This window comes from Gobio gobio, assembly GCF_949357685.1.
Source record: "Gobio gobio genome assembly, chromosome: 25".
NCBI lineage: Eukaryota > Metazoa > Chordata > Actinopteri > Cypriniformes > Gobionidae > Gobio > Gobio gobio.
Window position 1 is genome coordinate 31,157,693 of NC_137121.1, and position 19,484 is coordinate 31,177,176.

General features: G+C 36.7%; 1 protein-coding gene across 1 annotated transcript in view; it reads right to left on the bottom strand.

Annotated features, from left to right (window-relative positions):
* The window catches only part of nup160 (nucleoporin 160), a 65,772-nt gene extending 50,603 nt beyond the window's left edge, over positions 1 to 15,169 (bottom strand). The window contains exons 1-8 of the mRNA XM_079809677.1: positions 15,059 to 15,169; positions 14,334 to 14,445; positions 9,422 to 9,632; positions 8,190 to 8,415; positions 2,523 to 2,598; positions 2,302 to 2,416; positions 1,896 to 2,135; positions 1,710 to 1,807 (exon numbers count right to left, since the gene is read on the bottom strand). Coding sequence (XP_079665803.1) covers positions 1,710 to 1,807; positions 1,896 to 2,135; positions 2,302 to 2,416; positions 2,523 to 2,598; positions 8,190 to 8,415; positions 9,422 to 9,632; positions 14,334 to 14,445; positions 15,059 to 15,149 — 1,169 coding nt within the window. The 5' untranslated portion in view covers positions 15,150 to 15,169. The remainder of the gene's footprint in view (positions 1 to 1,709; positions 1,808 to 1,895; positions 2,136 to 2,301; positions 2,417 to 2,522; positions 2,599 to 8,189; positions 8,416 to 9,421; positions 9,633 to 14,333; positions 14,446 to 15,058) is intronic.
* Between the last annotated feature and the right edge of the window lie 4,315 nt (positions 15,170 to 19,484).

Sequence of the window (19,484 nt, forward strand, 5' to 3'; positions counted from 1 at the left end):
TCGATATGATATCGTTTATCGGCCCAGCCCTAGGTTGTGGCTCATTTTAATTTCTGACAGTCATTTTGGCAACATATTGTATAACCAAATATAACTATGGAAATCTTGAGGCAGTGGTTTGTGTTTGAATGTGTATCATGATGTGAAGCAGTGCTGTTCTCCGTTTCAGCAGCAGTTTTTTTTAAATGGACTCTTTTGTCCTTTGATTTAACACTGTAAAACTAATTTTTACATCCAGGAGCAATGCAATAGTGGCCCCTTTGTCTTCTGATGCCTTTCCATCTTTCACTCTCGGTCTTTATCTTTTACTATCTGTCCCCCACTGTCTCTATTTATCTCACATTTATCATTTTTGTTACATAACTTTTGATTAGATTGGAAATCCATTTACTAAATAACGTTAACTTGACTGACTGCTTCATTTCCACTTTAGTTCATAGATTAAGTAGGCTATTTCAAAAGGAACGCTTATATAGACAGTTTTTTGACTGTGTTCTGGGGGTTTGTTAGACTAATCGTATACAAAATATTTTAAAGGGGTCATGAACTGGCTTTTTAAATTTTTTTATACTGTCGTCTGAGGTCAACTTATGAGGTTTGCGTGGTTTTTACATTCAAAAACATCATAATGAATAAGTAATAGGCTATTTTCTACCCTGGTTTTGAGGCTCTCTCAAGACACACTGGGTTTCTATGGGCATGCCGCATTGAAGACTTGGAAGTAAACACCCACGGCTAGGATTGGATAATATTTGCATATTTAATGAGCTTCAGCTCCCCTCAGTACATGTGGAAAGCGTGTGGAGAAACGCTCACAGGGCTCGCAAAATGCCTTTATAGAACAAACACAATGATTCATCTCTCATCCACCCACAATTGATTGGAATGTTATTTTTTTTATTACTTGGCCGGCCCGATCGATAAATAACCACGACCTGTATACACACATGCGCAAGAAAGGAATGTTATTTCACTATTTAAGATAGCCCGTCGGCAGGCCGGGCTTACGTTTTGGTAGCCTGTCTGAAAAACTCATAGGCCCGGGACTTTGCGAGCCCTGGCCCATAACGTTTCAAGTCCGAGTCTGATCACGAATGAACCAATAACACCTCAAATAAAGGATTCTCCAGCCTGTGATAGCGTGCTAAGGTATGTTAAGTTAGACACGTACACATAATCAATACGATCTGTATCAATGCAATACTATCACATATAAAAAACATGTTTTACTCACATAAGTGTGTTGCACCATTCCTGTCGGATCCAATATAGAAGGTACAGTATTGTGTTTTAATCTCAATATGTCTGCAAATCCAGTCTCGACCTGTATCTTGTTTACAATTAACTCTGCAGTGAAATGAAATGAACAAACCGGCATGTTTGTTTATTGCTCGGCGCGATCCATTTAACTCCACGAGTCGGTGGGCGGGGCTACAGAAGCAGGCGTACATATTTATCTGTTGAGGCGGCGTTTCTGCATTCTATGACGTCAATGGTCAACATATTCTGAGACTGAGTGTTTTCTGGACCTGGTGTCAATAAAAGCTTTTCTTTGACTAACAAGGAAGTTTTCAGCTCTGAAACTTACAGGATATTCTTATATCACGATTAACTTTTATATATCAAAGGCTCAAGGGAAAGTTGATTTCTTCTTTCTTCGATTAGTTCCGGCGGACATCCCTAGTTAAAATTCAAACTATATTACTCACTGCTCAAAACTGATGTACTTCACCACAGTCTGGTTGTCATTATCCAGCCAAACAGCCCAAATATCAGTCGCCGTCAAGACAAAATCCACTAGCGTCTCCTGTTTCACACACACAACCATACACATTTAAGTACACATCCATCAGTAATCATATGAAGGATTCAATGTTTACTGTATTGAACTCTACCTGTGTAGAAAATAGCGTTGAGATGTGATCCAGACTGTAGCGGTTGTTCTCATTGGCCACCAGCTGCAGCACACAGAACTGACTGCGTTTGGGTACAGCGAGGTAGATGGCGAGACACAGACCGATGGATGAGGAGAAGAAGAGACGGAGCTTATGAGCTTGTGCTGGAGAAGACTTCACATCCCCACGACCCACGGGCATATACTCCAGCATATCAGTCACCAACAGACACATCTGATGCTGAGAGACAAAAAATGAATACATCAATGTGATTGGCATGAAACTAAGCTACTGGATTCAAACGAACACTGGCCCATGCTGTACCTAGTTGCTGACATTTAAAGACACTGCAATTACATCTTGATACGTGAAGTTGGATGCATGGATAATCTGGAGCCAAACTGACCTTAAATGACCACATCCGCAGTTTATGATCTTGACACAGTGCGAATACAAAAGTGTCATCCTCTAGCTGGTGGACAGCCAGACTGATGGCTAGATCAGAAGTGCTCTGATCTCCCCTGTGAATGGGATTATATGTTTAAACAGTTTCTGCTCTGTTGTGGGTTGTGTGTGATTCAATTAAAATTTGAATTTTATGCAAAAAAAAAAAAAAAATACATTTACCTGATAGCAGTGGGCATCCAGCCGGCCAACCGCTGCATCATTGAACTCTGTTTTAACTCCAAAATTGACACAGTCCCTTTTGGTAACGGAAAGTAGAATTATAAATTTGGTTAAAAAAAAAAAAAAAATTTGTAATTTTTACTCATCCTCATGTTGTTAGAACCATAAGACTTGTTCATCTTCAGAACACAAATGAAAATATATGTAATATATTTTCTATTTTTGTACGACGTTTTTTAAAAAAAAGACAGTAATCCACACTTAGAGCTCATCAAATACGGTAAACACGGAAACTCAACCTACGAGAACAAATCTCATTGGTTCTAGAGAACAAAGCAAGCAAGGATGATGTATACCATACTTGATGATCTCTATGCATTTACATTAATTAAGACTTTTATTCATAAATAAACATCGCTCAAAGGGACAGTTCACCCAAAAACAAATTCCTTTCTCTTTGTATTACACAAACTAAAGTCAAACACACAGGTTTGGAACAACATGAGAGTAAGTAAATACCTGTTTCAAACAACCAATTTTTCTGTGCATTTTGGGATACTGCATTAAAAATGCTGGATGGAAAAGCTAAAATTTGATTATATTGCACAGCATCTAAAATATTTTGATCATTCTGAGCCAAAGTCTGTCCTGAAGCACCTCAGATGAAGATAACATGACAATGCTTACTAAGTTTCGTCTACGTGCTCTGTGACACAAGTCATTTATGATGCAGGAAAAACATCTCGATTGGAGTCATTTCCTTTGTTTACAGATATTTTGCGCTAATCCAGGGAAGTGATTATTTTGTGCGCTTGAACACAAGGGATGGAAACTGCTTTATTTGCAAATGTTTTATGCGATATTCCAATTTTGCACATAAGTTAAATTCACAACTTTGGATGGAAAATGGAAACATTTTTTGGGGTGAACTAATCCTTTAAACACAATGAAGTTGTATGAACTGTCAACTCTTACTGACATTTTTTTTAACCTTTTGATGAAATTCAATTCAATAATTGTTTAAAAAGGCAAGATAATTTTTTTTATTACAAAATAACAAAAATACTCAAAAAAATATAGTTAAAATAAATAGATCCAAATAATTCTTCTCAAATCCAATTTACAAATAATCTACTTTTTACAAATTATGTTCAGAAGACCTATATAGACTTAAAACGTTTCGCCAGATGAGTCTTATAGATTAATTTCATGCTACGGTTACATCCTTTATGGGTTTTGAAATTTAACAAAAACAGCTTCATCACAATGTCTTCTTTTGGGTTCCAAATTAGAACATCATACAAGTTTGAAACATGACAAGTGTCCACGACAAGCATGCCAGGTGACACAAAACGCTGCAATGGCTTGAGACCATTTACACTGGACATGTCAAAGCATTGTTTCAAATCTATTTGTCCTTTTGGCAGAAGCAAGTGCGTGTACAGCCATGGCCAAAAATATTGGCAGAGACATAAATTCTTTGTTTCAGAAAGTTTGCAGCTTCAGTATTGTATCATTAAATTTTTTCAAATGTCTCAATGGTATACTGTAAAACAATGATAATCAAGTTTTAAAGGCTTTTATTGGCAAAAAGATACAATATATGCAATATTTAGTGTTGACCTTCTTCATGACTCTGCAATTCACTCTGGCATGCTGGATATCAGCTTCCGGGCCAAATTCTGACTGATGGCGATGCATGGATCTTCACCAAATTGCTCCTGGATTGTTGGGAGAAGTTGCTCTTGCAGGACATTTGATACCATTCTTTATTAATGGCAGTGTTTTTAGGCAGAACTAAGAAAGAACCGACTCCCTTGATTGAAAAGGCAATTTCTTCTCCAGGCAATTGATTTCTCCACATGTCCCAGACAGTCGGATGGGGGCTTCATCAAAGAAAATAACTTTACACCAGTTTTCTGCTCTCTAAACTCTTCCTGCAGAATTTCAGTATGTCATTGATGGTTTTCTTGGAAATTGCTTCATTGCTGCCTTTCTTGACAACAGGCCACCAATCCAAATCTCTTTGCCTCACACTGTGTGTGCAGATGCAGTCGAAACCACCTGCTGCCAAAATTGAGAAAGATCTGCACTGGTGCTGCTGACACAATTCCATAGCTACTCCTAAAGAAGAGACAGTCCTGGCAGTTACTGGACACTTTGGGATGTCCTGATGCCCTCTTCACTGCATTTGAACCGCTCTCCGTGAAGTTCTTAATGATCTGGTAAATGGTTCTTTCAGGTACAATATCCTTTGCAGCAAAATCCTTGCACGAGATCTTGACGCAAATTGAAGATGTGACTGCACATCTTTCTTTGGAGGTAATTCATTTAGAAAGTTTTTTGGCCAATGAAGCTTTTTGCAATTATAGCCACGTTTCCACCGCAGGAACTTTCCCCAGGAACTAGGAACTTTGGGGTGGTACTTGGTGTGCTTCGACCGCAGGAACCAGGGTCTAAATGAAGTTCCGGGTAAATATTTCCCCCTCCAAACGGCCCTGCTCGCGAGGTAGTACTTTTTCAAAGTTCCGGAACTTTCTGGGGTGGGACTTGGCGCTGAACATGCTGATCGCTTGAGCTCATGCAGCATTTTATTTCAACCGGCATTTTTAAAAGTCTTGCGAGGTTCGTTCTGCGTTCAGTAAATATCAGTCTTGCTCTTTCTGTCCGATGCGATTGCTGAGACAACGCACGCCAAGGTCAGTGTCCGTAATAGCTGATAATAACATACGTTGTCTTCTTTTAAATCTAGCTTTACGAGCTTTCAGAATATGCTTTAGTATCAGAGCTTGTCTCTTTTCCTCCGTTTTCTTAATTGAATATTTAGTAAACCACACAATTAGCAAAAGCAGCGCTGCTTGCATCTCCTCCATACTTGTTATTGTTGCAGACAGAATTGCACAAAAATGATTATTGTCCGTTGCTGACTGGGAGGAGCAGCCGCGCGCAGTCCCACGTCTCTGGACTAATTTGCCTAATCTTCACGATACTTTAGACCGCAGTGGAAATGCAGAGTAGCAGGTCTGGGGGAAAAAAAGTTCCTGGTACAAATTGTTCCGGGTAATTTCGGTGGAAACGGGGCTTATCTCACTGCCAATAATTTTGGCCATGGCTATACTACGTTAGCAATAAAACGGGGAATCAATTTAAATTGATTGCCAATTGCCGCGTTTCCACCACTAGGGACTTTGGGGTGGCACTCGGTGTGTTTTGACTGCAGAAATCAGAATCAAATGAAGTTCTAGGTAAAAATTTCCCCCTCAAAAGGTTCCTGCTCGTGAGGTAGTACTTTTTCAAAGTTCAGGAACTTTCAGGGGTGGGAATTTGGTGATAAACATGCTGATTGCTTGAGCTCACGCCAGGGCTCCAGAGTGCGACTAAATGGTGGCATTTTGCGACTAAAATTTGAGAGTGTGCGACTGAATTTTGCATCCAGTCGCACATGTGCGACCAGTAAATTTGCCTGCTGTCGGTACTGGAGAAATTAAGAAAATACACTTACTAATTATAATTGATAGACGTTATGTCTGGCAAATTCTATCTTTGCCAGCCGTTTCTATATGAGAGAATATTAAACCATTTGTCCGTGATGCATTTTTGCCATTCGCAATCCAGAAGAGAGAGAAAGCGTGCGAGCTCTCTCACGTGGCGCTACAGCGAACACAACACCACAGTCAGCTTTAATGAGTGACGATGGCCAAGAACTAAACAAAAGTTTAGTCTGCTTAAACTTTAGGGATGTGCTGTGATATTAATCTAATTTTATTTTCGATTTTGGCTTCCAAGAATTATAAAAAGATGGTATGAGGTAAAACTATTCCTATAGCCGTGTTCAGTCGAGCGCGACATCCTTCCCTTCACAGCCTTGCGCTGTCATTTCTCCTTAAACCTAAACTAAACGTCAGATTCAATGATTGTTGTAAAATGCAGTCTCTACTGTTGCTAAACTGCGGGATGTGTTTGATAATAAAGAGCTATTAAATGCACAATAATCCGCGCAAGAAGTTTCCAACTTCAAGGTGGCGTGTGCTGCGAAATGGACCGACTTGCACTTAATATTTTAGGCTTTGTGTGCGCGTCTAAACCATCAAATAAACAACAAATAGCCGGTGTCAAAATGACCGGATTGGAGAGTAGTTATTTTAACAGTTTATATCTTAAATGGTGGTAAATAGTTTGGAGAAATAGGAGAATATGATATTATTAGTTCTACATTCGATCGGTCTTAAAGGGGCAGCGTCTAATAAACCTGCTGACGATTGAGCCATTAATTCGAATCGAACAAAAGGCAAATAGAAAATATTCACATCTCTTCAATTAATAACTTTAGCTTTTATAAGCATTAATCTATCAATTTATACAGTGAAAACTATGCAGTGTTATTTTACATTTCATTACTTTATTAGATTTCTTTGCAGGTTTGTTCTTTACTGTAATATTAATGTTAGCAGACCTTCCGAATGCCTGCACACTGGTCCATTTACAAATAGATATTTTATATTTTTGTTCAAACTTTGCGGTTTCTTTTGCTATAGATATTTTACTTTTCAGATTATAAAGCCATGTTAACATTATGTTCTTAATTATGTTTTTTTTTAAATAAAATAAATAAATAAAGTATAATAAAAAGAACCGGTAAGAATACTGTTAAAGTACCGGATCGATAAGCAGTATCGGTAAGAGTAGTAATACCATTAAAACCTTAACGATACAGATCCCTATTAGTAATACAGTGGAAATTAGTAGATTTGGTTAGCATGTTGATTTACGGTGTGGTGTGCGCCCCTAAAATTTCTGGTTGTGCCCCTAAAATTTTCAGTTGGGGGCCACTGTGCTCCTAGTGAAAAAAGTTAGTCTGGAGCCCTGGCTCACGCAGCATTTTATTTCAACCTAAAAGTTTGTTGCAGTGTGTGCAGTAAGAGTTGTTTGCTATTCGAATCAACAATGGAGTTTAAAAAATACGACAGATGGAAGAAAGGATGGTGGAAACGAATGATTCGGCTCTATGCAGCATCCAGTGTTCACAGCATTAATTAAAATAAGTTCTATTTGCTTTTGATGTGCCGTGCAGCTCACAACCTGTTTATATTTTCACAAGTGATTTACCAATTATTAGACTCAGATATTTTATATACCATGCCATGGGGCGATGCATTTGTGTGAGAAAAATATCCGCATTTAGAACTTTATAAAGTAAAATAACTAGCAGCCAGCCGTACACAAGTCAACTATGGAAAAAGAGTAGTGATTAGGGGTGTAACGGTACACGTATTCATATCGAACCGTTTCGGTACAGGGCTTTTGGGTGAACTATCCCTTTAAGAAACTTTAACAAACATGCATGTTTATGATATGTAATACTATTTAGAACTTTGCATTAAAAAAAGACAATATTTAGAAAATTTCCCACAGACTGTATCAATGTATACAGGGTAAAGCTGCATTCACACTGCCAGAAACTTTTGTTTGTTCGGCTCTTCAATTGCGTAAAGTTAAATATTTCAAGCATGTTGTGTTGCTGGACATGCTGTCGCCAACAGTCACTGTTGCTTGTGTCACAGGAAACTGCAAGTTGAAATGAACGGGATCATGTCGCTTTGTCAATGCGTGTCGCTGGAAGTGTGAATGCAGCTTTAGACAGATAAAGATCACTGTATTGATACAAACCATCTTGATCATGAGGAGGTAACGTGACTATGATAATGCTGCCTGATGGTGAGCCGAGAGCAAATAGTGCTTCCCCCTGATGACTGATCCAGGCGGTAGAGGTGGACGGAGCTGTCGACTGCGTTCCTTGTGCAAATGGGAGCACATAACTGTGGGCTGGTTCATTTAAATTCAGCTTCCCGATGTCCGTGAAAATTGACTGCATCTGGAGTTCAGTGACCAGATCCTATAAGACAAAATATAACACAAATTATAGATCATATTAGGGCTGCACAATTAATCTAATTTGTAATCGTGATTCCATTACGGATGCCACAATTATGTAATCATTCAATAAAATGTAATCGCAATTACAAAAAAAAGTCGACTTACTTTGTTCTGTGTACTTAATGTGTTTTTTTTTTTTTCTTTCTACAGGTTCTCTGAAATGCTGTTTCATGCATACTGAGCTTTTTACACTGTTAAAGACTTGGATTCCCATCCTAAACATGGACAATGTTTCAACAAAAAAAAAATTGGACGTTTGATGGAGTATTTCTGTGCCAAAAATACTCCTTCCGGTTTCTCATAAGTTTCGGATTTTTTTTTTCTCCAGTATGGGTATATCTGACGTCAGATAGGGCGGAATAATTTGTAATTATAGGGCTATAATGCAGATTTATTTTTACATCTTTGATTATATTTACCAGAGGTGCCAATAATTCTGACCACAATTGTAGCTCCGATTGACATTTTCTATCAGGGTCTCTTTCGCCTAAGTCCTTGCCCTGAAAAATGTTGAAGACAACTGACTTACTCTATGACTGAAAAACTGCATTGCTCAATTACAGGTTGTCCAGGACTTGTTGGACCTGATAATTACAAATTGTATCCTCATAAACTGAGAAAGGAACACCGATAACAGCAATACTGGAGAGTACAAGCGAAGCTCAATCAACCACATTTAGGGGAAGGAGAAAGACCTAGTCATCACAATTCTTTCTTCAATTATTCTGATTCAGTGTTTGTAGTAGGGTATTGGTACCGACTACTGGAGTTTTGGTATCATGACATCCCTAGTTTGTAGGGTTTATTGAGTTTGGTAACGGTTGTAATGGCAACTTTATATGGCTGGGAACTGAATATCATAAAATAACTTCAATAAATTTTGCTGCATCTGCAGGAAAAAAACATGTTGATTTAGTAGCCGTCAGGAGCTGCCTACAAAGTAGAATAAAGATCCTGTCACTTACACTGCGGTACATGCGGGTGGGGTGCGGCAGCACCAGGCGATGGACTGATTGGCTGGTGACGATCAGAATAATGATGTTGTTAAGGGTCTCTTGTATATAAACTCCTCCAGGCAGCAAAAGGCAGTGTGGGATACGCAAGCGGACAGCATTATTCAGAAGATTAGTGTCCAGCGACTGCTCAACAAACTGAACAGTGTCACCTGAAGTGGACCTGGAAGACAGGAGACATGCGAATGTATATATACACTGAAGGATAAACAAATGTAATTATTACAACAGAGGAAGTCAGTGATAATAAATGACTGTAAAAATAAATGTGCATAAATGTGTAGATAATTTCATTTTCATAAACATGCACCAATTTATTTAATGTTACATTGTTAGAATAATGTTACATCAGGGTAGAAAACATGCATATTGTACATTATCCTTTACATCATTACAATGTAGGGCTGCCTAATGCTATATATATATATAAGTATAAGTATACGTTTTTAAAAGAAGCCATTTTCGGCTTGAGTTTCGGTTTTCGGCCAAGTGCATCCTAAATTTTCGTTTTTGGCCCAGAATTTTCGTTTCGGTGCATTACTAAAAAAAATCAATAAAAAGCCATTCTTTAATGTCATCCACCTTGTTTTGTGTTTTTAAGTGTTTCGGTTCAGGCACCGGTACCGTTTTAAAAGTATCGGTTTGGCACCAGTATCCAAAAAAACCCAAACGATACCAAGATTATTTTCGTAAACGAAATAACTGAAATAAAATAATAATTAGCAAAAATAATTATTCCTTTTCGTAATTAATAAGCTCTCTAGACTGGGTAAACCCAGCCTGATCTGCCAGCGATTTGATTTCGCCCTGCAACTCAGTCTGGAAACCTGTACATTCATTTCTACTGCTTCTGTTACACTTTTGCGGGGCCAATCACAGTCTGGCTTATCCACCTGGCACGCTATTGGAGGGTTTAACACAACGATGGATAGAGAAGCTATAGAGACAGAGCGACACGCGTCATAATCTGAAGACCACGCCCACCGGGGGGGGGGAAACAATCAAATAGTCTCCATTGACTTTGCATTGCGTGAGGCTGCCTTCTTGTCATTTCGGACTTATAACAAAAAACTGAACAATGTATAAAAGCTGATATGTGACAAAGTGTACTGCAAACAAGCTAAACAAAACCCAGAAGCAAAAACCCAGACATTTTTATAAGCTGTTGACCCAAAAACCGAGCGTTTAAGGACAAAAAAGTGTATTCAGGCCATTGAGACAGCGCGCGACGGGTCATATTACACTGAGAACTACGGCGACTAGAGGGGAACGTAATCAGCCACTGTAAATATAATATATAAAACGGACATTTGGATATTTGACTTAACAGTGACAAAATATTTACTGCATACATAGACATATTGAGGCATTCTGAGTGTCAGGATCCCAAAATTGACCCATTCTTCCTGCTGAAGCTTCACTTCGTATTGCCTGTATCCACTTTTATCTTCTTAATCGCTCGTTTTTTTGGGTCGACAGCTTATAAAAACGTATTTCTGTGTTTTTTAGCTTGTTTGCTGTACACCTTGTCACATATCAGCTTTTAGACATTGTTCTGTTTTTTGTTATAAGTCCGAAATGACAATGAGGCAGCCTCAAGCAATGCAAAGTCAATGGAGAGCGTTGGATTGTTTTCCGCCCCGATGTGGGCGTGGCCTAAATACGCTCCGTCTCTATGGGTCGTTGCCCGTTGATCACACCTCTTGTGGTCTGATTGGTTGAAGACTATCCAATTGCGTACAGAGTCATTTAATTTATGCTCGTTTATCACGCCTCTTGTGGTCTGATTGGTTGAAGGACTATCCAATTGCGTACAGAGTCATTTAATTTATGCTCGTTTATCACGCCTCTTGTGGTCTGATTGGTTGAAGGACTATCCAATTGCGTACAGAGTCATTTAATTTATGCTCGTTTATCACGCCTCTTGTGGTCTGATTAGTTGAAGGACTATCCAATTGCGTACAGAGTCATTTAATTTATGCTAGTTGATCACGCCTCTTGTGCAGTAGAAAATACAGAGCCGACTCCCCAGACCAATGTTCAATCTTAAATGGAGCTTGGTCTGGTGATAGCCTGACAATAAGCTCTCTTTACTGTGGCGAAAAATCTGACCTGTGGCGGTTGTGCGAGTGTCTGTATATGGAGCTACTGCGTGTGAAGTGAGCTGAGGAGATTACCCGCTGTCCTGTGACGCGACGCGTGCAGTGAACACATCGCTAGTCCTAAATGGCTGTTCACAAAGAATGTGTTTGTGGCAGTGAAATGGGAAATGACACAAGATAATGAGACGCACGTTGAACTCCTTTTAACTTTATCTCACTGCTTTTAGAATGACGTTTCGTATGCAACGAGAGACGCAGGTGCAACAGCACTTATAGTAGTAAGTCCTACTGTGTGTTTGAGATTTCATGTTTGCATAATATTGACAGGCTGTTTTAACAAATCATTTACTACTAATATTATTATTTGTGTGGAGACATTTCCCCATAGAGTACGAAATAACACACTAGGGCTGTAATCTCCCAGTCGATTAGTCGATTATTGGTCGATATGTTCTGGCTCGACCAAAATTTTGATTGGTCGATTTTTTGCAGAGTTCATTTAATTAGTTTTTGCCGCGTTCATTTAATCAGTTTTGCCGCGCCGCGTTCATTTAATCAGGTGGAAAGCACTAATTGCTAATGGGGGTGTTTTCAGAGCACCCCTGTTTCACAGGTATCAGTCTGCCTTCAGAACACCCCCATTGTTTTCACTTTTGGATTAGCCCAACCCACTGGAGAAGAGAGACAGATTGAAGAAGGCTAGTTTAATAAATATTCATTTTTTATTAAAGTGGACGTGCCTTTTGTGTTTAAGAGTAAAAGCTTTAAGTTAATAGTCTATTCGTGTCTCAGCCGCGAAGCTGAGCTCAGCTGATCCTATGTCTGTCAGTTATTATAATACATATGACAAAAACAATTGTCTAAATTATTAGATTAGATTCAACTTTATTGTCATTACACAAGTACAAGTACAAGGCAACGAAATGCAGTTTAGGTCTAACCAGAAGTGCAATAGCAGCAAGTGCAGGATATACAATGGTTGCGTAAGTGCAGGACGTAAAAATGTTCTGAATATATATAAATATGTATAAGTAGAGAGATGGTTATTACTATAAGTAGAACTGAATTTACAGATGAATATATACAGTGAATAAATATACAGTTGGCTATTACTATAAACAGAATTTACAGGTGAATATGTACTAGAATATAATATACAGATGGCTATTACTATAAATAGAATTTACAGGTGAATATGTACTATGAATATAATATACAGATGGCTATTACTATAAACAGAATTTACAGGTGACTATGTACTATGAATAAATATACAGACGGTTATTACTTGAACAGAATTTTACAGTTAGAGGTATACAATAATATGTTAGGCTAATATGAGGAATATAGCAGTGGATTAAGTTAGTACAATAAATAATGGACAGAGCTATCCGAAAGAAAGTGTAAAAGTGCAGTGGAAAGTGGTTGCATATTCCAGTTAGAAGTACGGTGCAAAATGCAAATGTAAACATTTGTTCGTTTGAGAGTTATGTTGCATATTCCTCAAAAGTTCTTGTGATGATATTTAGTTGACAATAGTACTATATTTTGGGAAATCATAGGCTATGATATTGCGCAGGTGCACGTGATGCAACGCTGTCAGAGCTGACAGACTCGTGTGTCAGACTCATTTCAGTGCAAAATAATCAGCTCAAAAACTATTTAATATACTGCAAATAGCCTACTAGTTTTTTATGTTTATTTAAAATTCATTTATGCAGACAACAAGGCTACCAAGTACTGCGCACAGTGCGCAGCTAATTAATTTAACTTTTTTAGTCGATTTTTAGTCGAAAATTTCAGGACTTCAGTCGACCAAGATTTTCTTTGGTTGATTACAGCCCTATAACACACACACACACACACACACACAGCATATACACTTCATTATTTAAATCACATTGTCTTCACAACAGTTTGTTGGCTGTAGTCAGATGACTTTAGCTGTGGTCACACTGCTAGCCTACATTGTACTAATGAAGAAATTAAAATAAGCTTTTAATTGTTTAACAAAATTTCATCTGTAATATGAATGAGTTTGTCTGGAATTTATAATTTTTACTTTTATATTTTTTCGTTGCAATTATTTGGTTCTTTGTTCAATCTCAGGCCATTGTTTGTCGTATAGGTCATAGTTTGACTCGAGCTTTTTTGCTTAAAAGGTGAAGACCCAACTTTATGCATGTTTTGTAAGATTCCCCTCTCCGTTAAACATATTTTGTTGGACTGTCCTGGGTTAAAACAAGAATGCTCTTTTATCAAGTTATAATTAATGTTTTGGATTTTTTTTGTATCATAAGTTGATTTAAAAAATCTTGTATAATATGACTTGTTGTGTTTGTTTGCTTGGTTTTATTGAATTTATATGATATTTGTATTTTTGTAATGAATATAGCCTTAGATACTGACATGGCATTAAATAAAACTGTATTCCATTTTTTTTATATATATTATTAAGATGTCTGCATAAGAGTAAACTCTAATCTGGGCAAACATTAAACTTTGCTGAAATTAAACATCGTGATTTGGTCTTTACACTTAGTGCTGGTAACTCTGCTAATTACTAAAACTGAAACGAAATATATAAAAACTAAATAAAAATGTGTTTCCAAAATAAAAACTAAATAAAACTAGCACACAATTGATAAAACTAACTCAAACTAAACAGAATTTTTTAGCAAAATTGAAAACGATAATAAAATACAAAATAATATAAAAATGCTAAACTATAATAACCTTGAACGATACCCATCCCTACTCACCAGTGGATGAATCTGTTGCTGGTGACTGAGAGGAGTTTACCACTGTCCTCATAAGAGAATCCACCAGCACTGTCTGCATACTTCACACCGCCAGAGGTGCTCCCAACACCAGCTGGACACAACAAAACAGAAGTCACTGAATTTATATTTCTCATGACCTTAAAAAGACTGTGACGTTAACATATATTAACTAATGTTCAGTGTATAAATGCCAACGAAAGTGACATAAATCCTCTTCAAAATGTGTTTATACACACACACACACACACATTATATATATATATATATATATATATATATATATATATATATATATATATATATATATATATATATATATATATATATATATATATACACGTGTGTATTTATTGACACATAACATTATTACATCCTAACTGTTAGTGCTTGTTTGGTCGCTCTGTAGAAATAATCTGCTACCAACACATTGTTGTGACTTTTGCCCATAACCAAAAAATAATAATTTCGGACAATGACAGCAAAATACCCTAGCTTCATATAAAACATATTTAATAGATATAACGTTAGGGGATTTATATGATAGTTATGTGGACAGAATGACCACAGCGTCAGTTATGAGTCTGCCATCGCGTCACACACGAGCTGCGAGCACTAAAGTCATCATTTAATCGCTCTGCCCATTCTTTAAGCACATATGACTGAAAATGCCCTGTATAAAACAGTTTAATATTCAAAGGAGTTACCGAGATTCAGTGTTATCTGTCTGAATCGTGAGACAGTGTCTCTTTCAAATCCGCAGATCTCAATGTAACTCCTTTCCAGAACACCCGCCATCTTCACGCGCTGCACATTGGGGACTCACTCCGCGCTTCCGCCTTTCAAAACCTTAAAGGGCCAGTACACTACAGTCTCTCTGCCTGCAGTGCCGCCAAACCATACAGCGCCACAGTGATGCTGGAAGTGGGCGGAGCACGTGTCAAGTATTTTATTAAAACGATTAAAATTATTCAATTACATTATTAAAATTATATATTTAGAAGTTAGAAGTTAACATAATATAAATTGAACACAAAAGCTTAACAGACTAAAAATGAGAACTAAAATTTAGTATTTGACCATTTATTTATGTGACATAACATATTTTTTTTTTGCTCGAGCATTCCAGAATTAATATTTTTTTTTTCTTAGGGCATATTACACTGCACAGTTATTCACTGGATTGCATGAATGAAATCAAGCAAATTCAAATTAATCAAACTCAAAAACAAAACCCAAAAATTATTTATTTAATTTTAATAATATGTACTTTTCCCCTAAGGCATCGTATACTAGATGTGCTTTTCTCTAAAACAAATTACAAAGTCAAACCAAAGAACTAAATTGAACATAAATTATTGCACAGTAGGTACAAATTAAATCTAAAATAAATAAAATCTCCATAAACATTAATTCAGAGACTCCTTTTGTCCAGACACCCATTAAGAAAAAATGTCCATATAGTCCTTAATTTGGAAGCGAAACACTTAAGGCTCTTTGTCCAGTTGTCTGTCATCATTCGTTTCAGCCTATGAAAGTTGAAGAAAGGCTTTTTCCTTTCCTCTTTCAGTTTCAGAAAGCACCGCTCTTCCACTAAACCAAGACTTTTGGTTGTCCCGCAGCCATTCAACAGTGCAGAGGTCTTCTGTTATCCGTGACTCCTTCATGAAAGAAGGTACAAACAAATAGACTAAAATGTTGGAAGTGTCTTTAACAATACCTTGTGTAAGGTGTAGCATCAGTAGCAGCTCCATACATTTAGGTAGAGCAGATTCTCTTAGCGCTAGTTTATGATAACCGCAAGCAAACCATCTCCTGGACAAGCCGAATTCCACCAAAGCTCTCTGTGCATATGAAATATATAGACATATTTATATATTTATGTACACAATAATAATCTTTTATATTTTAATCCTTTAATTTTTTTTTTATATTTACAAATGTTTGTGTGCTGCTGCACATCCCTGTGTGTGTAATAAGCAGAACACTCGCCCTTTAAACAAAACAAAAAAGACTTTAGACCAGGTTTCAGTTGATCAATGCTTAGTTGTATTGAGTTGCCTCAAAATTGTCATGGTTCATCAATTCACTGTCTCCTTCTCTCTGTGTTTTGTGCGGTTGTGTTGGAGGCGTGTAGCCTGGGAAAACCCAGACAACTTCCGGCAAATTTAGATTTACTGAGAATGGTCTGGTTTTAACCAGGCTAGGGACATACAGGACTTAATTCAACAATGCATTTAATAGGAAAGCATCATAGGATTGTGTGAATCAGAGAAACAGTGGAACATGTACTTATTAAGTGCAATAAATATTCAGTGGAAAGAAGTAAGATAATTGAAGAATTTCAGAGGGAAGGTGATAAACAATTAACATTAAAGAATCTGTTTAACTCAGTAGAAGGGGGTAGAATAATAATACAGTTTTTAAATAGAACAAATTTGATATATAGAATATAGATCTTTTGTTATATTTTTTTATAGTATTTTTAATTTTTTTATTATCCCTCTCTGGAATGTGATGGCCTTGTGCTGTAGATGGAGGAGCTGAACTTGTTTTATTTTTTTTATTTCTGAATTTTTTTACAGTCTATGAGCTGAACACGCAGCAACATTGAAAGCATGAGTTCCGAATGTTCTCGGAGTAGGGAAATAATGTCTGATTCATTTCCTACAGTAGATGGCGGTAAGTATGAAGGTAAATTGATGCCTTGAAGAATCGCAAGTGCAGGGTAAGATTTGTGAAAGTGTACATAAGATTGCAAGCGTAAATTAAATTTGCATGCGCAAGATGAGTTTTGTAAAGGTGTAAATTGCCTTTCAAGTGTAAGAAAAAAATATTTGCAGCATTTTACTGTTATTATTCGTAAGTGTAATTCATGTATTGTGAAACTGCAGCTTCATGTTAACGCAAAATAAACATGATCTGTATTCTTCTGACTTCCATTTTTCCGTGCTAAGACTTTTGACATGTTTCTTTCGCCAAGATACGGCCAAAATCATTGCACGACTGTGAACATTGATTTGCAAGCGAAAACATCAGTCAGGAACTGCAAACCAGATTGACCGTGTAAAACCAAACTTTGTGTAAAAAATATAAACTGCTGCAAATGTCTAAATGACTTGTTGTGAACGTAGGGCAAAAAAGTTCCCAAAAGAAACCGATTTGTACAGTTCCGTCTTTCTTTTAGCTGCGCTTAAAGTTTTGGCGCGATTCTCTCACTCGCTGAGTTTTGCGAGCTCGAGGAGGAAGGCGGGTCCACCTTCTTCTGTAGCCAATCAAATGAGCTGCTGGCTGACTCTAGATTTATCCTTATCTGATTGGTTCAATAAAGACCCCAGACGCCAGAACACATCTTAATCTTCATTTGGCTAAGAATCGTTCTCACTGCCGAAATTTTACTTTTAATGCACACATACATGTTAATAAATAAATAAATAAATACATCAAGCAATTAAGCAATAGCTGTACAAGGTGCATCTTTATTAACACATCTTTATCTTCATTTGGCTCAGCATTCCGAGCTAGTGTGTTTAGAAAGAAAATGTATATTCAGTGTATCCTTATCATCATCATCATCATCATCATCATCATCATCATCATCATCATCATCATCATCATCATCATCATCATCATCATCATCATCATCATCATCATCAACATCATGACATGATATTAGTTTATCTTGATGATGCTAAAAGTATAGTATCTGCACTACTGCATGCATAATTTCATAATGTCTACTGATCAGGGGCGATTCCAGAATTATTATTATTATTTATTATTAGTAGTAGTAGTGTTATTACTAAATTATTATTTTTCCTTTAACATGTATTTTAAGGGCATCTCTAAATTATGCACCATTTGTCATCTGTAATACAATCGTTTAACCTCTAGATGGCTGTATATCCCTATATATAAACATAAACATGGCTGTGTGTTCCCTGTTTTCTGGGTTTTAATTCAGACATAATTAGTTAGTTTTCATTTGATTTGGATATATATATATATATATATATATATATATATATATATATATATATATATATATATATATATATATATATATATATATATATATATATATATATATATATATATATATATATATATATATATATATATATATATATATATATATTATGAAAGACTACTCTTTGTCAAAGTTGTGTTTTTATATTGATTTGAAGTATCAGTTTTGTATTAGCCTACTGTCAAATCTGGACACAGAGAAAGCATTTTGTTATTCATACTAGCTACATATAATAGCTTGATCAGTCACACTATAGTAATCAGAATCAATACAGTGCGACCAGGACAATATTTCAAAATATATAATTGAGTGAAATGAAATGTGGTCTGAAAAAGTCTTAATCAGAATGGTATTATTGGGTATTAAAGAATGGGTATTAAATGTTTTGATTGTAAAGTTTAACATCAGCTCAGTGGTGTAAACAGATTATATAATATATAACATTTCAATGCAATTCCAAACCAATCCAATAACGACACACCAGCTCAAAATTCAGGATGAACACATATAGTCAGCCTTGAACGGTGCACAGCTTATTAAGCAAATGTGCTTTATTTATTTATTTATTTATTTATTTATTTATTAACATGTATGTGTGCATTAAAAGTACAATTTCGGCAGTGAGAACGATTCTTAGCCAAATTAAGATTAAGATGTGTTCTGGCGTCTGGGGTCTTTATTGAACCAATCAGATAAGGATAAATCTAGAGTCAGCCAGCAGCTCATTTGATTGGCTACAGAAGAAGGTGGACCCGCCTTCCTCCTCGAGCTGGCAAAACTCAGCGAGTGAGAGAATCACGCCAAAACTTTAAGCGCAGCTAAAAGAAAGACGGAACTGTACAAAATCGGTTTCTTTTGGGAACTTTTTTGCCCTACGTTCACAACAAGTCATTTAGACATTTGCAGCAGTTTATATTTTTTACACAAAGTTTGGTTTTACACGGTCAATCTGGTTTGCAGTTCCTGACTCTGATGTTTTCGCTTGCAAATCAATGTTCACAGTCGTGCAATGATTTTGGCCGTATCTTGGCGAAAGAAACATGTCAAAAGTCTTAGCACGGAAAAATGGAAGTCAGAAGAATACAGATCATGTTTATTTTGCG